The 26,538-nt window shown below is 39.3% G+C and overlaps 2 protein-coding genes across 2 annotated transcripts in view; one reads left to right on the top strand and one right to left on the bottom strand.

Moving 5' to 3' along the window:
• The window catches only part of OTC (ornithine carbamoyltransferase), a 29,934-nt gene extending 18,387 nt beyond the window's left edge, over nucleotides 1-11,547 (bottom strand). The window contains exons 1-3 of the mRNA XM_035344355.1: nucleotides 11,471-11,547; nucleotides 5,105-5,243; nucleotides 4,420-4,501 (exon numbers count right to left, since the gene is read on the bottom strand). Of these exons, the coding sequence (XP_035200246.1) occupies nucleotides 4,420-4,501; nucleotides 5,105-5,243; nucleotides 11,471-11,547 (298 nt within the window). The remainder of the gene's footprint in view (nucleotides 1-4,419; nucleotides 4,502-5,104; nucleotides 5,244-11,470) is intronic.
• A 2,629-nt stretch (nucleotides 11,548-14,176) lies between these two features.
• Nucleotides 14,177-26,538, top strand: part of RPGR (retinitis pigmentosa GTPase regulator) — a 64,128-nt gene continuing 51,766 nt past the window's right edge. The window contains exons 1-5 of the mRNA XM_035333461.1: nucleotides 14,177-14,310; nucleotides 15,969-16,094; nucleotides 22,187-22,279; nucleotides 24,454-24,516; nucleotides 26,088-26,246. Of these exons, the coding sequence (XP_035189352.1) occupies nucleotides 14,235-14,310; nucleotides 15,969-16,094; nucleotides 22,187-22,279; nucleotides 24,454-24,516; nucleotides 26,088-26,246 (517 nt within the window). The 5' untranslated portion in view covers nucleotides 14,177-14,234. The remainder of the gene's footprint in view (nucleotides 14,311-15,968; nucleotides 16,095-22,186; nucleotides 22,280-24,453; nucleotides 24,517-26,087; nucleotides 26,247-26,538) is intronic.

Below are 26,538 nucleotides of genomic sequence, written 5' to 3' on the forward strand. Positions count from 1 at the left end.
CCCACCTGCAGGGCAACCCTCTGCTCCATCCATTCAGTGTATATTCATTTTAGCAAATGGGCCTGATTTTACTCTCCTTTTGTCATTATTAAGAATTGCTCCAAATCACACTGAGACTGGATTCAGACCCAGCAAACTTTTAAGAATGAAGCATCGCTTATTCTACCGTTACCATTTGCTATTAGAAAAACATTATCAATGTGCTTGCTCCTTCACCCTTCTTTCTTGGTTATTCAGAAGCCTTTTTGTATTAAGGCAGGAAAAATGTTTAGGTTTCCCCAGATACTTTCACCTCCTCTCTGCAGCTTAGCCACAAACACTGTATTTATGGGAATGTGCATGCAAACTGGTGCCTAGACATTATAGCCTGTTTATTCAATACCGATTTTTAAGTCAATATCTAATGGATGAAAAGTCGTATGTAGTAACTTTTCCTGACAGATTTCTTGTTTGTTTGTTTGTTTAAAGTTATATATGATTATGTCAGTGATTTATACCAGGAAGTTCCACACAATACAACAGCTCTGCACTTCAGGCTTCTAAATGAGGACACTTTGGTAGATGTTTTACAGTCTAGGCAGACTCCCATGGACACGTTCTGTTTTCTGTAAGTGATGTCCAAGTAGATAAAGAGGAATCTGGCCATTTATTCAGAATTGCCAGGCATCAGGCAGCCTAGTCAGATCCACCACCTGGAGTCTGTGTACATAGGAGAGTCCTAATGTGTTGGGTTTCTGCTCATGAACTGGCCATCTGTGCAGGGCCTGGGAACATATTTCCATCCAAAACTTTCCATCTGTAAATATAGGAGCTCTGTGCTCTAGCTGCTGTGTAGTTGCAGGGGAAATATCCATGCTTTAGATTCTTTCATCCAGACTACTAGGAGGAAAAAAAAAGAAAAAAAAAAAAGACTTTTGAAGATATTCAGCAAAAAAGCACACTCTAGAGCGCTATGTTAAACTGGAAGATCTAATCCTCTTTGTTGTTTCAATCTGGTTATATCCAAAGCCACTTGCTAAGTGTTTATATGGATCTCGGTATCTTCAACAAACCGCAGTAAATGTTCATACCGGAGAGACAGAATAGATTATTATCTCATTACCACACTTCTCACTACTGTTGGTTTTTAAAAAATGGACAGTTTTATGCCTCAGGCTGTGGTATTATTGATCCCATTTATGCAAATGCTTTTACTTAGGACATGGTGGTTGTGCAGACCTGGGTTAAATCTCCATGCCAGCCTGTCCCTGCTACATTGGATAAGTGGGCCAAAAAGAATCCTCTTGTTCACACATTGGATACACACTTATGGGGCTGCCTTGCCTTCACCAGGAGCCATATACACCCATCTTCTCAAACTCAAAGGATCCTGTTTTATATTTCAAGACATCTAGATTTGGACTTGTTAGTTTCCTCACTGCCAGGATGCCTGCCTCTCTGCAGGATGTACAATCTACCAAGTATCTTTCAGTTTAGACTGATAACAAAGAATGTTTCTAGTTAACAATCACAGGAGCATTCCTAAAGCAGAAGCCTGCAACCTGATAATCATTTTTAAAGTGACCACTCTAACTGGAGATTAAGCTGAAAGAGTGCTCTTGCCAGCTTTGTAATGTAGCCAAGCTAAGTAACACTAGCTCTTCTAATGAAAAAACTTACTATATATTCCTGCCGTGTACATCATCCCCACTACATTAGAACATGCGCAGTGATGCAATTATTTCTGTGACAGTATGTAGTAGCCTTCAGGCATAGGTTTCATCTTCCCCTCACCCCCGTGGTAGGAGGAGTGAGCTGGGAGTAATTCCAATGAAGCCAGTGGCAGCAAACCTCTATAAACCTGTCAGAATCTTCTGTATTTCAGTACAGAGGGAAAGAAGTTACACAGGGATTTTCTGCCTGCATTGTTCCTACTCTGTTTCTTCCTTGTGACATACTGTCTGCATTCAGTGTCTGTGAAATGATGAGATTTATTTATAATTTGTTAGCTAAAATGTAACTTAAGATGTTTATTTTAAGAGTGCCAGTGACAAACAGAATATTTTACAGCAAAGTTATAACACAAACAGGGCATTCACCTTTATGCCATACCTGAGGATGTTTATTTTACAAGTAATATACGACCATGCGGAATACCTTTGTTTTCAAAAAGTATGCAAGATTTTATACAGAATGGGTATGAGATTCTGACTGCAAACAAATGATATCTACCAGTATAATAGCACAGATGTCACATTTCCCAATATAATAGCCAGTGATAGCAATAAATATACTAGGTGTTGTAAAACTGGATTTACTTTACCAATAGCCTATGGAAGTTATATGCAGTTCTTCATCAAACTTACAAGACCATTACTATTCTAAAAATGGTAAAATAATACAAGTTTCAGAAATACGTGTTAGGACATGATTACATTTGTTCAACAGGGTGAAGGGACCATGGATTATGCCACAGAGACCTATACATTATTCAGTACGGTCCCACTGCCGTAAGAATAAAATATTTTAGAGACACAGTATATTGGAAAAGTAACTTCAGCTTTTCTGTTCTATTATAAATTCATGTTTATTTGTTTTTCAAGAATGGAGTTCTTCAGAGGCATAGAGACAGCAGGACTTCTGAAAAGACTTTCACAGTGTTCATATATGGCAGCAATCTTCTAGACACTGTGTAGAGCAGATATTGCAACCAGCGTTTTCCAAGTTTCTACTCCTTTAAACTGAAACACATTGATTTTTATCTAATTGTTCCTGAAAGTTGCAAAGTTTGTTGAGATCAATCTGATCACCAGAACTTTGTCCCACAAGTGACCTCTTTCAACATCTTGAAGGTGCAACTTCTGGGAAAAGCTATTTAAGATGACTCCTCTATTTTATAAGCAAACATTCCAATCCATTTCAATGCACACTCCCACTGGACATAAGAAAATTGGCAAGAAATTAGCTTATTCAGTGATAAGGAATGCATGTGACCCCACATTTTCAGCTATAAATTACAAGGGACAATTTGTGTATGTCAAAAAGCAGGTGAAATATATAGTTTCCATGGACAGAAAAAAACTCAAGTCTGCCTTTGGAACAAAGTCTTAGGCTTAGTGGATTTAAGACCAAATAACTGAAGGTGTGAAGATAATGCACAGAAGTTAAAATGCATTAAACTCCCTTGTGGAACCTCTCACTCAGAAACAATTTGATTTTATTTCATTGGAGCTTAATCCTTCTTGGATGATTTTACATGCACTATCTCCCATCCTTAAGCTAATTCATCTGAACTTTCCTGAGCTTCCTTCTTCCATAAGCCTTCCAAAGCCAAGGACTAAATACTACTTTCCTTGGAATACAGGAGCAAGAAGGATAAACAGATTCAGAGAATTAATGATTACCTGCCATTACAAGTATGGCAGGCAACAAGGAAATGGCCTAAAAACTCAAGTATTAGAAGGCAGGTTGCCCTTACAAGGAAGGAGTGCAAGACAGAAACACATTCATAATCCCTGCTTCATCTAGAGAAAACACAAAGGAACAACAATTCTACATAAAGACCAGGATGAGCAGGTAAATGGCTGTGCCAGATGATATAAAGGCAAACTTAGAAATGCTTTCAGATGATCTATCCTCTCCCTCCTTACATTATTTTTACCTTTTCCTTTACATCTTATAAAGAAATGTGAATACTCAACAAGTTTTCTGTCCCTTAACCTATGAGAAGCTTCTCCTTCCCCGATGAGTAAAAATGTACCCATAAGACAACCACCAATTCACAGTTATTCCTGGTTTTCTTGGTACCATGCAAACACATGAATAAACTATTTCAGTAGTCCCACTGACTTCAGAGCAACTACCATCTAAATAAAGACATGCATGTGTTTCAGTGTTTGCAGGACTGTATCCTAAAAGGATAGTGTTCCAGTGCCTCACCTTATTAGCCTAATACCATGGAGTCTCCATCGAGTTATCTTCCCACATAGGTAATCGTTAAATTTCTTTTTTCCGTAACCCATATCAAGAGATTACTGTGATTCCCATCTAAACACATACTCTGAAATGTGACAATGGTAATGCATAACACACTAGAAAGATATTCATTAGAGCTTCCACAAGATGTCATTTGTGATGCTTACTAAAATTTATGTTGGGAAATGTGCATATTGGTGGGAACTTACATCAGAAATGTTTACTTTGACCTGTTGCTTTATTTCTAGTCTGTCATGTTTTGGAAGGATCTGGTAAAATTTCAGTGCCCATTAATATGCAAGGTGAAACATCATTAGCTACCATTCTTTTCCTATTTTTTTCTTTAAAACATTGGGTGTCTCTTAATTAAAAAATGCTAAATACAAAAATATGTAGTGTTTTTCACTGTGTATTCACAGTATACAATTTCAAATAAAATGTGACTGTGCCATTGCTCTGACATACCTGTTTCTGCAGATAATCTTGTTCTTGTACTTCTCTTCTCAAAAATCATGGCCAAAGCTTTTCCTTGCATCAAAGGTAAGTACTGGAAAACAGGAGTTGAAGGCATTTCAATTTTATAGTCATTATCAATTTTCCACTGTGAAAATGCTTCTTTCACATTTTAATTCAGCATTAGAAAATTAAAACTTTTTTTTTTTTTTTTTTTTTTTTAACCATAACTTTATTCCTCTGCCCTTCAAGGACATCTAGCAACAGAAAAGGTTAGAGAGAAAGATCTAATTCTAGGGGCAAAACGACACTGCATTTTGGCACCCAAATTGAACTACCATTAAGTAGAACTGTTACTAATTTTATTCTCATGCAATACAGGGAACTGTCTTTTGTTTCCTACATTTAGTATTGCATATACAGCATGTGTATATGCAGGATGGGGATAGCCAATAACAGGGCCAGCCATGCAACACTGCTTAACTTTTTCATTTGCAAAGTCCTCTGCAGTATTTAAAGAATATCTCTGAACATTTTACAGGAATGTTCTTTGATCCGTAATATGTGGTTCACAGTATTAAAGAGCTTAGGTGATGATGTTTAGGACAAGCTAGCTAAATTGCTCATTCCCAATATCTTTCAAAACAATATTTATTTCAACATCTGAGTGACCTAAATGTCAGTTGGGGGATTTTACCTCTCCTTTGTGCTTTATCCTTTGTTTCAAATCTGAAGCCATCCACAGCAAATGCTTCAGTTCATCAGCTGTATAGTTCTGTAGAGTAAGGAGGTCGCGACCTTTCAGGCTTACATTCATTTGAGCTGGTGGCCCATGCCTGTGTCAAAAGAACAAAAAAAATATGCTTTTGGCATTTGACACAAAATCGTACTCGTGTTAAAGCCAATGAACAAGTAGCTGAAATCTCTCTTGCTCCTCTCATTTGACCCAGCTGGATCAGGTTGATGGACTGCCTTAACTGGTTTCAATAACTTCTGTCACGCTGGCACAACATACCACAATGCAGTATATTGATCACCACAGTAAGAGCATCTCAACTTGTATTATACACTGTACATTAGATGTAACCTCTTTTGCCTTCTGATATGTGTATGACTTGACCATGTGCTGTCTAATCAAGTAAAGCCAAACACATAGCCACTCAGGGCTCGGTGAAATGGCTTACGAGGAGAATGTAAAGCAGTCCTTTGGAGCACAGAACATCGAGGAACTGGTCTTGGTGTTCTCGTTCCCTCCTGCAAGTTTTGTGGATGGGTAAGACATGTGCCACATTCCACCCCCATATATACAAATGATGGCATTTTTATATGTCTCTTAAGTACTCATGGCACTGGGGACGAGGGTAACCAAACTAAAAACCAGCAAAATAGCCATGTGCCAGAGCATGTACAGTGTAGTTGCTTAGGGAGGGTACAGTACCTCCAACCAGATTTATGACTTGACAATCACGTGAAATGGGATGTTTATAATCACCCACTGAAGCTTCACAATATAATTTCTGCTATTTTAGGTGAGGTGTATTAATGAAACAGTTGAGTCCAAGCCCGTGTTTCCATTGGTTTAAGATTAATAATAGAGTGTCAGATTAGGCCCTTCTCTGGCACTGTATCTATAGCCCTCCTTAGTGTAACACAGCTTGCACTGTACTCTTGATGAAGTTTTGGATGGGTGCAAGCTAAACTATTTTTTTTTCTTTTTTCTTTTTCTTTCTTTTTTTTTTTTTTTTTGAAATTAAAGGCAACATTTTTAAACTGATCTGATGGGGTGGAGTACAAAACAATGTAAACAGCTGCTTCTGCAGCTACTGGTTTTGTATTTCCAAGCAGGTCCCCCTTGAGCTCACCTCCGAGGCCAGGCTCAGCTACACCACCTGCCCATTGTCATGCTTCTGAGCCCACAGTTTTGAAAATTCAGGAGAATATACTGTAATTTCTGTTCATTCTTTTGTTAATTCCAATGAATAAAAGCTCAGGTAGTGGATAGGCCTATGTGGCTTCTAAAGATTTTGGTGTTGGTTAAATCTGAAGGAATGGGCTTTTTCTGCAGAATTCTGTTGTATAGGCTCAAACTGAAACTGAACAGGGAAGACAGCAGCTCTTAAACAAATAGTACCAAACATTACTACTGTTAATTTGACATCACAGTACAAATTGCGTGACTTTTCAAGTCATGTAGCAGAATTTTTTCCTTTAATTGAATGCTGTGTCTTTTCCTTCTGGACACCCTTAAGAGTTCTTTAGATAGCCATTATACCCCCACTATTATTAAGAAGACTTTTTTCACAGTGAAAAGGATTATGTGTAACAGCAGGAACATGGAGAATATATGAAGAAGTAGCACATGAAATACAGATGTCCTGGAGGTTAATTTTGCTGGAGCTCTGTACATGCTGTCATATATCACGGTAATGTACTCCAGAGATTATGCAGACTGCCAGAGGATCCACCACTAAGCTAGCTGAGCATAAAGCCACAGAGGTTCCCATCAATGTGTACAATCAGTCTCTTCACAGGTCCTCAGACTGCAGGAGAGCTGGAGTTTTATGGAGCACTGTTCTGATAAGGGAATGGATTTCTTGCTTTCTAAGTTTAGAGAGATGTTGCCCATGTATTTTCTTACAGTGTTGTTGAAAATTGATTCTTAAGTGAAATGCAATCTGAATTGTATGACTGACTTCAGTAATATGTATTTGTCGGTAACATTTAAAATAATAACACACATTTCCAAGGCATAAAGACTAGTGTTCACACCACTACAATCATTTGTAAAATAAAGTTTCATATTTTTCTCTGTGTTATCCTTTTTCCTCCATGCCTGCCTCCAAACCGAAGTAAACAACTTAGAAACATTTAGCAAGTGCCCAAATGCCATGTTTTTGAAACTGAAATGGGTATTACAGAACTAGTAAAATGGTCTCCTGTACTTCTGTATTTGATAGCTGCAGAATAGAATACACCTGGGATTAGAAGAAAGGCTGGGCATTTATGTGTCAGGTAGCTTCCACCATTGCTTGAAATCAGCCTGCCAAGGTATGCTACTGAAGTCCATTCCTGTGAATACCAAGGCTATAGCTTGATATTTAAGTGATTGGACATGACTTCAATACGTGCATTCTGAAGGAAATGTAGTTTCATGAAAGTGACCTTTTAAAACAATATTTTTCAGAAGAGGGGTTTGCTGCTCTGTCCATTTTTGGGGAATGAAAAAATACTCATCCTGTTTTAACATCTCTGAACTTGCTTGCTGCTTGGTCACTCTGTTCTCCTTTGCTGCATCATTTCCACTCACAGAACATGCCAAGTTGGAAGGAACCCACAAGGATCATCAGGTCCACAAAGAACCACCCAAAATCAAACTCAGTATCTGAGAGCATTGCCCAAATGCTGCTTGAACTCTGGCAGGCTCGGTGCCATGACCACGTCCTTACAGAGCCTGTCCCAGTGCCCAGCTACCCTCTGGGTGCAGAACCTTTCCCAAGCACCCAGCCAGACCCTCCCCTGTCCCAGCTCCATGCCGTTCCCTCTGGTCTGTGAGAAACAAAGTTGTGTTTTTGCAGTAGAGAATTGTTTTTCTTTATTCCAAGGTAGTTGTGTAGTCATAATGAGAAATGCTAAGTAGGGAAGTGGACAGTAGAAGGCCTCACTGTTCCAAAATAAGGTAGAAGCTTGAGGAAAAGAGGATGAGCAGTGTGAGAATAGTAAAACAAAGATCACAAGTTCTAAAAACATAAGAAAGGAGAAATTAAAGGGTTGAAAAAAATAAAAATTGTACATATATGGTATAGAGGAGCGTCAAGTAGCTTGTGAACGTAGTACTCAGCCAATGAAGAAACGGGAGGTGATCAGGCGTCGGGTAATAGGGGATAAAAGGTTATGATTTGTTAACTAAAATGTGCTCCTGATTGACAGGACGCCCACCAATGCAATCACAAATAAAATAGCTTCACAGAAGATCCTGTCTGAAGAAAATTATTTGAGATTTTTCTCACAGGTCCTGTTGCTGTCCTCAGAGAGCAGAGCTCTGCTCCTCTGCTCCTGCCCCTCCGCTCCCCTCGTGAGGGAGCTGCAGGCCGCCATGAGGCCTCCCCTCAGCCTGCTCTGCTCTGGGCTGAACAAACCAAGGGGCCTCAGCCTGTCCTCATACGTCTTGCCCTTTAGGCCCTTCACCATTCTTGTAGCCCTCCTCTGGACACTCTCTAATAGTTTTATGTCCTTTTATACCATGGTGCCCAAAATTGCACACAGTACTTGAGGTGAGGCCACACCAGCGCAGAGCAGAGCAGGACAATGCTTTCCCTCAATCGGCTGGCAGTGCTGTGCCTGATGCCCCCCAGGGGATGGTTGGCCCTCCTGGCTGCCAGGACATGCTGCTGACTCACGTTGCTGTCAAGCAGAAACCCCAGATCCCTTTTCACAGGGCTGCTCTCCAGCCTCTTGTCCCCCAGTCTGTACATATATCCAGGATTGCTTCATGGCGGTGCAGAATCCTGAATTTGCTCTTGTTAAATTTCATACAGTTGGTGATTGCCCAGCCCTCTCATTTATCAAGATCTCTCTGTAAGGTCTCGCTGCCCTCGAGGGAGTCAACAGCTCCTCCTAATTTAGTGTCATCTGCAAACTTACTTAGTAAACTTTTGAGTCCTATGTCCAGGTCATTTATGAAAACAGTAAAGAGAACTGCTCCTAAAATGGAGACCTGGGGAACTGACTGACTGTCTGCCTCATTTAAATGTAATCTCATTTACTATAGCCATTTGAGCCCAACCTGCCACCCAATTGTTCATGCATCATATTATGTACATCTCTAGCTGTATGCTGTATGTTTTGTCCAGCACATTGTGAGAGTACTGAAAGTTTTGCTGAAATTCAAAAAGATTACATCAAATGGCTTCCTTTGGTCAACTAGGAAGGTAATCTATCATAAAATAAAATTAAATTAGTTAAACAGGACTTTCCCTTTGTGAACCTGTGATGGCTATAACCAATGACTGAACTGCTATTCAAGTGTTTGTCAATAACTCCCAGAATAATCTTCTCCATAATATTAGTAGGCACTGAAGTGAGAGTCACAGGCCTGTAATTACCAGGGTCTCCTTTCTTGCCATTCTTGAAAATTAGGACAACATTTGCCAGCTTCCAGTCAACTAGGACCTTTCCAGATTCCCAAGACCATAGAAAAATAATTGAGACAGGTCTCGTGATGATACCAAACCCTGAGATGAATCCCATCAGTCCCCATAGACTTATATGCATTCAGATGGATGGATGCTTTTGTTTTCAGTCTTCAGTGCTGCTGCTCACTGAGTTTCTAATGGCAACCTACAACTGCTTGAAGGGAGTTACAGAAATTGCCTAGTTTGAACCTCCGAAGCAGCAACATCTGTTCACAGGTCTTGTTTTACCACTTGGCACCACTTGAGAAGTGTATTGAGAGTGTATTGAGAAGTACCTACCACTAACTTCTGCACTAGTAGACAGTGAAGCACTAAAATTATTTATCCAGAAAGGATTTGAAATTACCATCCTTGAAGATTTTCAAGACTTGGCTAAACAAAGACATAGCTGACCTGATCAGCTGCTGTCAGACTACAACAAAGTTGGACTATGGATCCCTTCCTGATCAATGTGTTCCCATCATGATTCTGCTTTATTGCCATGACCTTCAGAAATGTGTTCTCTTCTTTTGTCCCCAGCCTCAGAAACAAAGGCAGAAATGGTCAACTAAATTGCAGTTAAGGGGCTTGAGACAACAAACCAGAGTTAAAATGTAACAGGCAGAAATGCAAGGTCAAGCCGTTGGTGTATTTACTTCTGAGCAGGGATAGAAATTACTTCGGATTACTAGCATATAGATTGAAATATCTTGTGATATCAACCATGGTGTGCTTAACTTGTAATGTTCATAAGACAGTGGTGACTGATAGTTTTTGCCAATGTTATGATACAGTGTAAAAAAAAAACAAAACAAACAAACTAAAAATTGTATGACAACATTATACAGGGAGCTTGATAAATTGGATGATTTTTGAAAACCAGGCTTACTGGGTTTGCTGCAGTTGTTTTCCACACCTGCTTTTTCTATCATCACTGCTAAACAGAGAAAGTTCCCACTGATTACCAGCAGTGAAAATCCATAAATCCATTAAAGAAATTATCACCCAGGCTTCAGGACCACTCTAAAACTGTCACAAATAACCGAAGAACTCAGAAAACATTTGTGTTTCATTTGATGTAATGTAGAAGTTATACATAAAAATGCCATTGCATACTAGGATTTCTGTTTATATGAAATTCCTGTATACTGCTTTCTAACACTAATCATTTGTTAAAAATGCTGCTAATATTATTCATATTGACACCAACACAGAAATAGACAGATCTGGCATTAAGTTTCAGGGCTTTAATTTTAACTTGATTCTGGAGCTGTGACAAGCATTAGAAACAGTTTACTGAAACATTGTCATAGAGGTACTTTTCTGAAGCCACAGGGGAGGGGCAAGTTGAGGTGGTTGAAGAAAAAATCCAAGTGAGGTTACACAGAGAGGTCTATTTTGAATCCCGTATCACATAATGCTTTTCCTACGTGCCTCAAGTGCACACAGAAATAATAATAACAAAAAAAAAAAGAAACACCAACTCTGAAGCTGATTCACCTTGCAGCTTCAAGGAGATAATCCACACTCCCCTTTCCCCTCCCAGTACTGATCATGATAATTGTCTAAATACATAAGGATTTCCCATGCTTTATTTAGATATTTATCAATTACTGTATCTGCAGAGCACACTGGACTCGAGAAGACACATTTTTTCTTGGTTTTGAAGCTAAATCCCATGGAAAGAATTAACAAGATTTTACAAACATAAAAAGGAAGAATCCTCCAGTCTCATGAAGACTCAAAGCTTGCTGCCTCAGAAGGCAAAAGGGCACTAAAAATGCTAGCAGAAGCCTATATCTCTCACTCCTCCACAGAATTCAATTGCTTTTGTCTCCAGTTTTCTGATTAAATGTCACTGAATGCCAGACAAAAGAAAAGGATTAACTTACCAAAAATGTCGCAGCAGATGCTTGTTGTTCCATGTTAATTTTTTAATATGGAAAAAGCTCCTCAAATTAAAAAGCATCTTCCTTTCGCAGTAGATTTCTCTCAGTCCTAAAAACAAAGTTAACAGAAATGAAGCTGTGTGAAGCAGCCACTGTGCAAATGAGGATACTATGAAGAACAGACAATCTTATCTTCGATTTTTCCAGTCTGGGCCAGGGCTGGTCAGGGCTCATATTGAATCTTGTCCTTGGTTAGATAAAATTCTACAGATAAAGAATTTCACAGGGCCTATTGCACAACTCACAGTTTGTGCTCTTCTGTCTAGGACCATCATATTACACCTTGTGTCAATAACATATCGTAGCAATTTCATGTTTGTCAAATATCTGTGCAGGAGCATGTCTTAACAGAAACGAAAAGCAAAAGAATAATTGTTATGGCACAACAAGAGTAGGGCTGGGGCTGGGGACCGAGCCTATGGGGCTTCCTATGGGTTTGGTAGGCAGCCAGGGCAGCCACCACCCCACCAGGAACAAGGCAGCTGGTGGCAATGGGACAGCCTCAGCCCAGGCACCAGGCACCTCTAGTGTGGCCAGCTCTATGGGGCTACTTGCACATGAGGTGAGCCTCCCACATCCTGCTGAGAGGTGTCCTGGGGTGGCTGCTCATGGTGGCACGAGTGCTGATCTCCTCTCCAGAAGGGACAGAGTGAGATCTGCATACCCAAGGGGTGGCAGGTCTGTGCCTCAGGTTAGGAGGGCACGAGCAGGCTGATGAAGAAAGATTACTGAAAGCCTCTCTCCTCTCTGAGCTGGCAGGAGACTGACCCTTGACACCTCTTTTCTTGACAGACAAGCAGCAGTCAGCTTCTGAGTACACGGTCAGTAGAGAAGCAGGGTCCAAACTACCTTTGTTGTTGTTTTGTTTTGTTACTAACAGTTCTTTCTTTTCAGAGAAAATCAGCGCCAATACTGGGAACCAGAAAACACACACATACATTTGTTAAATATCAAAGATTCACACTCAAGCTGTGATGTCTGATTACAACACATTTCTCATGATACAATCACAGCTTACCATGCTTAGTCAGTCATGACCAATGTAATTAATATAAACTAGGAGCTCTCCTGAGTTTTCAAGGATTGCATGGGGTTTACCTTAACAAAGGGGTTGTCTTTCAGACCTTAAAATTAACGCACTCCCTCAACAAAGTACAACAATACAGCAAAGTTATATTAATAATATGGAGTGAAAGGGACAGATTTCTTCATTGCTCCCCAAATGTGAAAATAAAAGCAATATTCATGAGCTGAATGTGTTACCACTTCATAACTAGCACCACAAAAAAAAGGCATCTGAGGGACTTTGCCATAAAAACCTTCAGTGCTGAATAATTTGAGGAATATTGTTAGTTATTAGGGTGTTAGGGTGTGCAGAGGGGGACATCATTGCTTGAAACTCTGTATTTGGTTTAAGACCATTTTAGCTGATGATTTTAAGCGTTAAGAACTGAGAAAGAAAAGAGGAAAAAACAACGCATTCAATCCAATTACAGCGATTGAAATTCCAGTGGTATTCACAAGGTGTGGATCACAGAAGCCATGTAGCTTAGTAGACCAGCTAGGTTCATATTCATGTTGGATGACAATGTCAATATAACTCCTTTATCCTAAGCTACTCTTCTCCCTATCAGTACAGACTCACACTACATTATTTTCTCTGCACCAGTAAGTCTCAACCCATGTGCTCTTAATGGTTGCTTTTTAAATGCCAGGGCGTCGACTATAGAAATCCCAAACCAATGCCCTTGCTGTCTGCTTTAGATTACAACTGCAGTCCTTTGTGCCATGCGGTGGGCACTACAGCCAAGAAAAGTTCCATTGTGCCCTGGAGAGGGGCTGGGCAGGTGCCTGACAGGAAGGACACTGCAGTTGCTCCCTACAAAACAGGAATACTACAGTAAAGGAACTGCCAGACCTTTTCCCAAAAGCCCCAGAGACAGACAGTGCAAAGGGAGAAGAGTCTGCAGCACAGCTGTTGTTACCGAAGTATCACTGGTCAAATGGAAGATTGAGTATCTGCTCGCGTGCCTAGTCAGACAACTACAGAGGGACAGCTTGGTGAAGCCTCACAAGCCGTCAAAGAGAAGAAGGTTCTCTCTTAGGAAAGCAGAATCCTAGGGGTGGCAAAATACAGATTCTGAATTATATTCTGTTTATGTGGTGGAGGGGTGGCAGCTCAGGAGACTCAGTGAAAGAAATAAGCTTATCGGGGGACAAGTTTGGCTAAGCTGGGAGCTCAAGGCAGAGCCCCCACACAAAGATGTCTGCTTCACAAGTGAGTGGCAGGGACAGGCCACAGCAGGAAGATGTCTCTGAAGGGAGGGCGCTACGAGCATGGAGGAGGCTCTACTCCTTGGTGCCCTGTGCCAGGACAGGAGGCAGTGGGCACAAGCTGGAGCCCAGGAGGCTCCCTCTGTGCACCGGGCAGCACTTCTGTGCTGTGCGGGTGAGCAGCCCTGGCACAGGCTGCCCAAAGAGCTGTGGGGTCTCTTCCTTGGGGATCTCCAAAGCCGCCTGGGCCTGGCCCTGGGCAGCCCGCTCCGGCTGGCCCTGCTCGGGGGGACCGGCGGGACCACCGCCACCCGGCAGGGGGCGCCCCCGTCCTCCATCCCGGCGGCAGCCCCGGGGCGGGCGGTGCGGGGCGGGGCGGTGCCGCTCTCTATGCCCGTTGCCCGTGGCAGGCCCGCTGTTTACTTCCGTCCGCATGGGGCGCGGGGCCGAGCGCCGCCCGCCCGCCGCCATGGCCGAGCCCGCCGGGGAGCCCGAGCTGACGGTGCCCGGTGAGTGCCGCCGGGCGCTGGGGGGCGGGCGGACACGCGGACGCACAGCCGCTTTCCTTCCGCCCGCTGCCGGCTGGGGGGGCCTCGTCGTCCTGCTGCCCCGGATTATATATATTTGTGTATGTTCCTATTAATGTTGCTAAAAGGAAAGTGAGGTGGGGGGCTCTGCTTTGGCGTTAGTGCCTAACAGATCGCAGCGTGCATGCCCCGATAGACAGCTCACCTGGCTGGCTCGGGATTAAAACCCGAAGCAAAAACCATGTTTTTCAGATACCTGCTGCTGGCATGTCTGTGGTTCTAGGCTTACCTGCGTAAAAAAAAAAAAAAAAAAAAAAAGGCACAAAACCCAACGTTAAAGCCTTGAGTTTGTCTGCGGAAAGGGGTGTTTTCAATAAAAGCCAGACAGCTGAAGTTACAATTCTGTAAACGGTTGATGGATGTGGTGCATAAAATTACATCTCGCTAGTAATATAGGAAACTTCCACGTTAACCATTTCAAAAGGAGTGTCAGATTTACAGCTTAAGAGAGAGCTTCGGGTTTTGGAGCTGGGCTGCAGAGCACTGATGCCAGTGAAACGTTTCAGTGTATAAATTTTCAGTGAAAGCAATGGTATTATTAAATCATGCATACTTCTACAGAAGCAGCCTAGCGTTCCTCCGTGTGTTACCGTAGCCTGTATGTTAAAAAAAAGTCTGCAAAGCATTGTTGTTTTCCTTCCCCCCCTCAAATGCTTAAAGAACAAGGTTTGACATCTGTAAATGGGAGGCCTAATTTTGTGTTACCACGCTGCATGGCATTGTGGCAAATGATTTAACTTGTAAGTTCATTTATTTTCCGTAGAACAAATGTTTTCAGTGTTGAGCTGAATGCTTGACAAAATGCTTGACCAAGGGGTGAATGAATAGTTAATGCGGTGTGTTTTAAAACAGCAGTGCTGGCGCTTTTAGAAGTGGGAAGAATTGAGAAAACTGATTACAAGGGAGGAAGAGCAGTCTGGGTTTCATTGCGGGGTGTTTTTCTTTGGGCTTTTTTATATCACAGTCTTATGAACAAAGACAGTTGTGGCAACTCGTGTTTTGAAGGCTGAGAGTTCTGATTTTAGGGGGCTATTTTTAGAGCACGTGTATCTTTACAGATGGGTGAGGAGGAGTGGTCAGTTTGGAGCCTGTCACCTCTTTACAGTCTCTCTCTCTCTCTCTCTAATCCAATTTGGAAAACCTGTTTGAATACAAGTATAAACGTAAGTGAGAATTCTTTGTCTCGACCTGCTTTCAGGATGAGCTTTTGTTTTTACTTTTTGGGGGCAGTTTGTCAGAGTTCTTTTCTCTTTATGCATCTAGTAATTTTTCTTAGGGGGTAGTGATAAAGTACATTGTACTTTCAAATAATTTTCTGTGTCTTCAGTATCTGTTCTTCTAGGAAATTCATGGAGGCTAGGAAGTATCAGAAGGACTAAACTGTGAGCCTGAAAATCAAATAGTCTTGATGAAACAGAATGGAAAAAAATACTTCAGCCACTATTTTATTTATTATTTTTTTAAGGAAAAAGATGGGTAACTAAAACGTGCAATCGTATTAATAGGAAATGGCTATTTAAAAATGTCTGAGGAAAAATTTATATCCACTAAAATTGACACTTTTTTTTATTATGTTTTAGAATCAGGTGCTGTTTTCACATTTGGAAAAAGCAGCTTTGCAGAAAATGTTCCTAGCAAATTCTGGTTCAAAAATGACAAGCCTGTTCATATATCATGCGGAGATGAACATACTGCTATTGTTACAGGTCAGTATTGGAAGCGGTGTGTATGATGAAAGGTTATACATTTGGACAGCTTGGATTCTTACGTGAATTCTGAGGTAATACTTGAAATGTGGAGAGGAGTGGGAACTGTTCACACCGGGGCTGTTGGATGCCTTTGAAGTTAACAGGAGTCAATGAAGGTTTTCACAAGACATGCCCAGGAACTGCCATGAGTGAGTCTGTAATAACTGAATGTATCATGTTGGATTTAAAATAAGCATGACCTTGTTTAGCTTAAACGTTTCTTGTAAACCTGATGGTGTCCAGTAGACAATCTTAAGTATATAGGTTTGTATTGTGGAAATCAGAAATAAATTGCAAAAGCATTCAGAGAAGCTCAGGAGCAATACACTGAACTGTCCTTATTGATGTTCCTTTTCATTCCTTTGAAATGCTGGAAGCAATACTCATCAGAGAGTTCATTCAATATCTTATGTGAAAGAGACTACTCTTCTGCAATGAAAACACGTGTTAATTATGTTGACAACCAACTTCAGATAGATAATCAGACTTTTCATCATGAAATTCCTCCTATGCATATTTTCAGGATGTTTTTTATTGAAGTACATTTATTCCTCATCAGGACCCAGTGTTGTATCTTTGTCATTGCTCATTAAATAATTTCTTGAGGTTTTTTTTTTCCCGCTATATCCCCAAGCAAAGTTGAAAATGCTGGATTTTTTAGAATGAACAGTTCCAAGCATGATAAAAGAAGAATATAGATTTCATGGACTGCAGAACAATTTGAAGTGAAATTATACAATGAATTTTTCAAGCCTAACTTCATAGAAGATGAATTATGCATGAATAGATTATGTTTTGAACAAAACTTCACACTTTTTCTGGATTAAACCCATTCTATTAAATTGCCTGTTGCATGAAATTAATCGGAACGTAACCCAGGGCACTGTGAAATTTTCCTCTTGACTTTTTTTTTGGTATATCCCTTCATATGCCCACACCCAGTTTGAAATAACACTAGTATTATTCTCAGTTTCAGAGTGGTCAATATAAATTGCCTCCTTTAACTCCCTCAGCATGTACATAATGAAGTATAAGCAAAAGTGAGGGTAAAATAGTGACCAACGCTGAACAAAGGGAGTGAAACTGCAGGAGTCATACAAATGGTAAAAAAAAAAAAGGAAAAGAGAAAATCTTTGTCCCTCATTTTTTCTTCACACCTGTGCATGCACATGTGCACCACACATTTCTGCCATTAGATGGAGATGGATGTTACAGTGGAATTAAAGCCCTTGGTGAATGACATTGAACTGCAATAACACCTGGAATAAAAGAGCCACAGAAGTGCATGGTGGTAATGAATTTACTGAGAAGGATGCAGACCATGTGGAAAAGCAGGAGTTCCTTGTAATCCATCTGAACCTGACTTGGAAGAAAGAAAAGACAAACATCACTGAGGAAGGGAAGGTATCTCAAGCAGGTGTGTACTGCATGCTTCATACTACTTTCAGTCTTTACAGGTCACAGCATTTCACACTCCTTTATTTTTCCACCCACTGGAAGAGTAGGGGGAACTATGGATTTAGGGGACAGTGGGAATATGAGGTAGATTCAAATCTGATAGAAATGCATCAGATTTATATTAAAATGTCTCAACAATCAAAACTGTCATGCAAACTGACTCGAAACATTCCTTACAGCTGGTTTTGGGCAGGAAAGGCAGCGACATCTAGCACTGAATGTTGACAAAATGCAAATGAAGAAAATGTACAGGAAGTAATATTCAGCATTCAGACAAAATATTCAGAACATTTCAAATACTTTCATCTAATCCAACATCAGTATTCCCATATGACTTCTGGGGAGAAAAGTGTAAAGTGAATATAAAACGTTCTTTGGCTTTCTAGGTTAGCATTTTAAGTCCAAAATAAATTTAATTTACATACCATGGCTGTATGTTGGAATCTAAAAAATCCGTGATAGTTTCTTGCTGACGTTGAGTTGGCTTGTTGAGCTAGTCAGGGAAACACTTCTTCCTCTACTTTTGGAATTTGGGATTGAATTTTTGTATTTCCTTCCTCATTTTCTTTCTGCCTTAAGCACAATCTTGACTAAAACGTTCAAGCAGTTTTTTTAAGCAGTTGTCTGAGCAGTTTTCTTCCAGCATCCCTTGTAATATGTTTAACAAAATTTCTTGCCCCATTCCCCATTTTTTGGCCCAAGAACAGTTCACTGACAGTTCACTCCCTGCATCCTTTGTAACTGTAGGCTTTGTAAAGGGATATATTCATCCTCTTTGGAGCTGGTATGAAGTAAGTGACATTAACCATATTTTAAAGATCTCTTCCCAGTACCTTTCTATTAATATTTTTTTCCTACAAACCTCTTAACAGCTGTCTTATTGTTTATTGGCCTTAATTAGAGTATCCTAGGCAGATCGCCCACATTTGATGGAAGAGACCGATCCAGTTCACAGGGGGGAAATGGTGATGGCAGAAAATGTATCTTCTGGACTCAGAGCTCTGGAGAGAATTGATGCCCCCAGTGCAAGAGGGTAAAAGGAAAGAAAGAAGTATGAAAAGGGAAAACAGGAGTTCAAGGAGGTTCTTGCAGAAGCACAACAAGATAGTATGCATATAATTTCAAGTTATGTAAGGCATTAAATATTCAACAGTTTGCACAAAAGAGGCATTGGAATCCCTCCAGGTCTTTGGACTTAAAACTCCATCTGTTCTCAGGCCATCAGAACATGACTCCTGTGTCTTTTGTACTCAGCTGTAAGGGGAAAATGAGGAAGATTACTACGTGTTTGTGTTAGTTTTTTGATACGTGTAGGAGCAAGCAACATACTGTGCTGTTCTTGTTTGTATGACGCTCAATATCCTGAACGTGACTGCTCTTAACTACTCAATAAAACTTTTGAGAATATTGTGACTTGCCTAAGAAAATTGATGTAATTCCCATTTTCATGAGATGTATTTGAATTCTGTATGAATTTTAAACGATCTGTTCAGAGTTTATTCACAAAATAGCACAAATAAATACAAACAAAAAATCACCACGCCTGGCATATGATACTCTGTCCAAAATACTCAGTACAGCTTCTTAACAGAATCTCATAATGTTCAAAGTCTGTATGTACTCTCCCCATTTTATCTCTATCCCACACTAATACCATGTAGAAAGCAAGGGGTAAAATGCCTAAACCAAAGGTGATAGGGATGGATGGCTGCCTGTTGATACTATGAAGCATGTAGATTTTTTCAGCTTGTACTCCCCAGCTGCTGAATAATGCCTATGGCCAGGCTTCATGAACCAGGGTTGCACATGACAAATGGGGTTCTAAGGAATCACAATGGTGGTAGCAGCCACCATATGGGAAATTTCCTGGTTAGTACCCTCTTCCTGAAGTCTCTTACAAAATCTGCTGTTTCAAAAGATGTAAGCATCTCGTTGCTGTCGTTAATAGCTCGGAGTTAATGTTGGTGTAACATTGGTGATGTGCCAGTGCATAAATACTTTGGAGAAATAGCCCAGTCTTGCATCAGAAGGAGGGTGGAGGCTCGTATTTGGTGTATGTTTTCATCACCAAAACACTCCAAGTAGTCCCTTTCTTAATACCCTGTTGCATCCCTTCTTTTGCCCAGAATCGTAATCTTACTGAGCTGGACCAGTCTTCTGCCTGCTATTCCCTATGGGAGATGGCCATGGCCTGTGTGCATCTGCACCAAAATGGATGCAAAATGACAAGTGCAATGGGAGTTCTCAAGGTTTTGAAATGATCCTTACCTATTTGCCTGCTGTGAAAGTCGTTCTCACTTCACAATAGATTTGTGGTGATGACTAGAGACTACTCAGTATTCAGTTATGAAAATAGGGCATTTTGTATACAAAATTCTGTACTGTCTCCTGGCCAGTTTTGATGCCATGTTATGCCTGTTCTAAAACCTGGTTTGGTACAGGGTCCCAGAAATGTTGCTTCATTACAGGCATTTGACATGGCACTCTGCAGTGCCTTAGTTTTTATTCACTGTCTGAATTACCTATGTCTCCATTTTCTTATTTTCTATTACGCTAAGTCGGGGAAGCCTGAAATTACAAAAGGCTGTCACTCAGCTGGGAAAGAATATACGTATAAAAAATCTTCTCATCTGTTAAGCTTCTTGATTTTGTAACGCAATGTCTGAGAACTTAAAGATTGATCTAAGAAAAAGCAGATTATAGGATTAAAAGCATGACCTGCTGGAATTCTGAATAGATAAAAAAGGATGTGATTAAACTCAATTATGGCAACTTGGCATCATATTCCCACGAGTACTACCATCGTCACAGGCATCTGAAGAGTATAAAGTAGGGGTACAAAGTAGGATGCCATTTGCTAATCAAATTTTCTCTGTCAAGGTATGTTTTGCCCTCAGTGACACACCTCTGCATGTGTTTTGGCACGGTTGCATTACCAAACTTGGAATGGTGATATAAATGCTATTAGTAAAATTTGGTAAGCGTTGCCTTTACCTCCAAATTTTTTCCCTTTCAACTTATTGGAAAGATGTAATATTGACACATAGCCCAATATTCCATAAATTGTCAAATCTGACAATTGGATTGAGACTCTAGTTACTAGTTAAGTTTCAGTTTTGAGTATTTTATTTTTTTTCTTTTAAATTTGTGGTTATATTTGAGAAAATAAGTGGATTTTTGTAACAGTATGCTTGTATTTTAAAAATCTCAAAATCGTTTATCAAAGTCTCTGTAAATCACATTCAGAACCTTCACAAGGAACCTGTGCTACTGAAGTACAAACAGCCAGAATATTTTGGCATTGCTATGTGGAAATGTGTTGTGCTCATGTGATAACTGATGGCTAGGGTGACCAGGAGTTTATTTACATGACAGCTCCGTGATGGAATCTAACGTACAAAGACCTGCAGAGCTGGAGCAAAAGTAAACAATCTTGGTTTAACAGTTGTAAAAGGTTTTTGTGTTTGTGGTGTTGGGTTGTTTTTGACAAATCAGATTCTATTGTTTGCAAAGATTTATGTTGAAAGAGAGGTTTTGTCTTTGGATGTGAACTTCAGAGCTTTACACAAGGTAATGGTTAAAAAAATCAAATGAAATAAGATTAATTCATTTTGAGATATTGTTAGTAGTGAGATTTGGCAGTCTGATCTGCATGGCTGATGAAAAAAAAATAATCTTTTCATTTACCATTCTTTTAAAATGATGGATTATTCTGAATTGCAACAGTTCACTGTTGGTAATGGTCAAACCTGCAAATTCAATGTTATGTCATAACGGTTTCTGAAATAAGATTTTAGCATTATACCTGTTGAAGATTTCTAATCTAATGTTTTCATTTAGGCACACAAAACTCCCTGACTGCATGGTGGTTTTATACATTTCTTCTTTATATGCGGAGTACTGGGTTAATCCATGATGGAAGGTGCAGAGAAGCAAAAAGGCTCTTGTAGTAGGCCTCATATGTCCGAAGGAAAACCCATACAACTTGTGAACATATTTGAAAATGTATCTTAAACTATGTTCTATAGAAGTGCAAATTTGTAAATCATTCTAAGAGAAGAGATTTAGCAGTAAAAAAAAAAAAAAAAAAGAACCACCATTCCTCCCAAATAGACAATAAAATAATCCAAACATTAGAATTTTGTTTGTGTTAGTTATATAGCTGCATTATTCATCCCTTTCTCTGAGGTAAAAGGTGTGCGTGCTCAGTTAAATGTACTGTTATTTTACAAGAAGCCCTATAGAGACCGTGCTTCCTGCGTTTACAGGGTCTGTCCAAGGGTACACCCTTTTTACTTTATGACGAGTGCATTATCTGTGCTGTAGATAAAGGAGAGGATGTCTGTTCTGCCTTTTTGTCCCTTCTTCTGGCAGGGGTTTTCTTACTGGATACATACACAATGCAATCACTTCTCTTAGGCTGAAAAATCACAAGGATGTTAATTATTGCTTACACTTTGGTATGGAAGTGCCTAATTTTGAATCTTTCGTTATAAAGGAAATAATAAATAGCATAGTGTGTGAATGACCATCTCATCTTGTGTGAGATACTCAAACACTCATACGGATTCTAACGGTGCCTTTTCTTTCAGGGAATGGTAAACTTTACATGTTCGGCAGTAACAACTGGGGCCAATTAGGACTAGGATCAAAGAATACTGTCAGCAAACCAACATGTGTTAAAGGTTTGTTTAATTTTTCTTTTGTCCTTTTGAAAGGTTACCCTTGTGCTAAAGTGCTTTATCAGATGCAGTTCCAGAGTAACTGACTCTGATTTCTTTACTCATCATGTGTAGCATATTACTGCACAAGCTCATAAAGATAGTTTAAAAGGAAACCCAGCTACTTTTCCTTCAGTTCCAGATTCTGGGTCCTTTTGTGTCTGAAAATAACTTCAGATACATAGAATCCAATCTTTTTTCATCTTTTTAGCAAGTGTAAGATGTGCCTGAGGAGGCATAAATGGAAATATATTTGTATGAAGTGTAGAAAAACAGTAAAATGAATGTCCATATTCCTTCATATGCTGTAAAATATGTTTTGTTTGCATTCTTTTATCTTCTGAATCTATCCTAGCCAGTTCTATCTTATCAAGCAAAACTAATTCTTTCTTCCCTATCCCCTTACTTATGTCAAATCATATCTATCCCATTAACACATTCCTTTTCACATTTAAATGTTTATCCTCATCCTTTCTGTGAGCAGATCGATCTGTTAGTTTATTGCTTGAAAACAAATTACTGTGTTTGTTCAAGCTGTTTTCTTCCTAATTTAGTTTATTCTACTATTCTTTATCTGCTCCTCTCTATTTCCCTTCAGAGGGAGAATGCAGCTGCTCTCAGGTTCACATCTTCTGTCAGCCATGTGAGAGATGGATTCTTACCTTGGCTTGAATGGATTGGGTATCAAGTTCTGTTTTATTGTCAGATTGCAATGGAGAATAAACAAACAAACAAACACCAGAGAGATGACAGCAATTCAAAAAAGACCTGGTTTCCACTGAAAAAAAAGTCACAAGGGGGTATCTTTCCTCTCTTGGCAGAAGGCAGCAGAAGAAAGACCTGGAGGAGCTTTTCTCACTGGCTTTCAGGCATCAGTTGGCTCTGGGAAAGGCGTTGCAAAAACACATTTCAGCTTCTGCTCAGGGCCAAGTAGTTGTGGCTGCACATTTTCTGACAAAATAGTTCTGGAGTTTAACTGGAGACTAATGTAATTGGTTATGAAAAACTGCCAGCAATGCTGTCAATATTGCATGGCTCATTGGATGTGATTGATTAGCCTAAGTGGGAGGTTAGGGAGCGCGGGCTTCTGCTGAGCTTATCAGGCTGATGTAGGAGACAGTGGTGGGATATAAAGCAGTAAATTAAATTTTAGGAAGAAATGAATACTGGAAATACTATGATTCTAAACTGATATAAACAGTAGATGGTGGGTAGTATAAGTAGGATTCTGAGTTTGCACAATTTTTGTTTGTGTCTATATGATATACCAGGGAGAGTTCAGGCTTATGTAGGTAGATTTATTCAGTATGAAGGAGAAGGGAGTTAAATTTGAACGTTACTATGCTGATGAAGGTTGATTTGGAAGCATTGAAAAGGTTTTTGTGAAAGGGATGATGGCTGTTGCCTTTCTCATGGACCAGTGCAGTGGAAAAAAATATGTAAAAATAATGTTGTTTTAAGAGCATCATGAGTATTGTATAAGGTAAATCGGTGTGACCTGGCTGCATAGAAGATATGCATGGGTGGGTGGTAATTGAGCTGAAATTAAGTCAGGATGGTATATGCAAAATCTGTTATTTTAGGCAGTAGTCCATGTAAGACTGCCTTTACCAGTTGTGAGTTTAGTGATTAATAAAAGGTCAGTACAGAGCAAAAGTCTAGCAAGAAAGTAGATGTGCATAGTGAGGGAAGGTATGGTTGGCAGGACAAAAAAAAGGTATGATTTTAAAGATTTAAAATAGTGGGAGAAGTGAAGGAGTGAATTAAGAACAGTATTATTAATGAAAACTGAAGAAAGATCTAAGCATGCGTTTTGCACTGAAGGTTGATGTATTCTTTGAGGCGTATCCTGTAAATGGTAAATTCTGTGGAATGTGGCATTTGGATAAACTAGTCATCATCAAGTTATCCTGAGTATAGCAGCTATAAGTTTTTAAGATATGTCTGCTTTCTTCTCTTAGGAGAATACTGATTTAATAAGTGATTTGCTAAGATCAAATGGCCAACTAATCTTGTAATCATTCTCTAGGTAAAACTAAGAAAAAAAAATCATAGGTTTCTCTAGAGCATAGAACATTTTGTTGTTGAACCAGCTGTCAGACTGTAACTTTACCCTCTTCTTTGCCTTTAATTCATAGCTTTAAAACCAGAAAAAACAAAACTTGCTGTTTGTGGAAGAAACCACACTTTAGTTTACACAGGTATGTACCATGCTATGTACATATTGAAGGTAGATCTTTTCTTTTGTTTTAATGCCAAATTACATTGGTAGCTCCACGAGTGTTCAGGAAAGAAGAAGAAAAAGCTAAATGGGCTGTTAAACTTGTTCTTTGATATCCAGTTCTTTGAATGCTTGAATTATTCTATGCAATGCATTTAGAAAATAATGTGGCATAGGAGTTTACTAATAGTATAGAGATGAAAAAAATTGTTGCCTACGTAGGTATGGCTAACAATTACCAATATTACATGTTTATTACCTTTATAGGTATGTTAGTGTTTTATATATCAGTGCTCAAATTTACCTTTGACAAGGAATGTATCTTTATTAGTGTGAAGTTTTGTAATTGAGTAAGGAGAGTAGAACATTACATTTGGAAGCCTTCAAAGTTTGTTGCACTTTAGTTAGACAGTGTAGTCTGCAATTTCACTAACAAGTTACTTTAAGATATAAGTAAATAAACTTTAAATTTAAATTGAAAACAAATACATTTTTAGGGAGAGAGTATACAGAGAATTGATGCAAATTATTGTCACAGTTCTAAAAGTTGTGTAATGGAATAGCCATCTTTGTGGTGGCAATGCTGTAGCTTGCAGTAATGTGATAAAGAGGATTGCTTGTTTATTAGGGAATTTACGTATGTGGAAACCGTGAGCACTGTAAATAGGCCTATTAGAATAAAACAACATTTTAATAACAGTTGAGTATGCAAGACTGCACAGCGTAAATATTAGTCACTTTTAGTGTACAACCTGGCTAAATAATTTGTGACCTTTTATATAGCATGGACCATTTGTAAATTGTATGTCAGTTGCTTATCACGTTTTTGACTGGATTTGTGTTATTAATGAGCCCTGTCTTTTTCATCGTAGATAAGCACTTTAAATACCAAACATACTAAAATTAAAAATATAAATTTTGAAGTTCTTTTAAGTTAGATATCAATCATCAGCTTTAACTTCAATTTTAAGATTCTAAAACAAAATAAAAGCTAGTTAATGAAAGTGATTTAAATATTAAAATGAGTAAAAGGTTTCTAATAAAAATGTAAGTAAAAATGTATTTCATTCCTACTGTTCAAAACTATCAAGTTATGTATCTCTTGAATTTACGTACTAATATAACTTTAATTTTCTTGCCTGTGACATCATTCTCCATTCTTCCCCTGTTTTATCTTAATTAAACTATAAATTCTTTAGTGAAGGAGCTGCTTCCAGCTGTTAGGGCCACAGGTAGTAATTTTATCAGGACTCTTGCAGAACTTCATGTTATATTTGCTTTTCAGATCAGCCTCCAAAATGATTGAACACACTCAGTTCACAGACATGTAAGGTCTCTAGACTATTCCGATATAAATGTGTGCAGGAAGACCTCCCTGCTAATTACAAGAACATTTGGCTTCAACTGTAGAATATTTCAGGGCAGTAGACCCCGACTTCTCTGTAACATTTTTCCATAGAAGATTAAATTACTTGCTGCAATTTCTCTGACTTCTTGCCACTGATGAGAATATCCTCATTCTGTGTATTACATGTGCTTTTCTATATGCAGAAAAAGGAAATGTGTATGCTGCTGGAGGTAACAGTGAAGGTCAGTTGGGATTAGGTGACACAGAGGAAAGGACCACATTTCATTTAATTAGTTTTTTTACCAACCAGCACAAGATCAAACAGCTAGCAGCTGGATCATACACTTCGGCAGCAGTAACTGGTAAGAGCAACAGCTAATAAAATCTATTTATGTGTGTTCGAGCCTGGTGTTCCAAGGAAACATTTATGCCCTCTCTCTGCCTGCATATATGTGTATATTTCCTATGCCTCCCTGTCTTCTTTCCCTAGTAAACCTAAGATTTTTTATTTTATTTTATTTTATAGACAATTGCCTATTTCAGCACAATGTGGTAAAGGGTGGCTGCTGAATAACTTGTTAAAATTTTTGTGAGAATGGAACTTCTCCATGGGCAATGGCCTGCAATGGGTCTCATTCTGTACTAGTTACAGAA

This window comes from Oxyura jamaicensis, chromosome 1 (assembly GCF_011077185.1).
Source record: "Oxyura jamaicensis isolate SHBP4307 breed ruddy duck chromosome 1, BPBGC_Ojam_1.0, whole genome shotgun sequence".
Classification (NCBI taxonomy): domain Eukaryota; kingdom Metazoa; phylum Chordata; class Aves; order Anseriformes; family Anatidae; genus Oxyura; species Oxyura jamaicensis.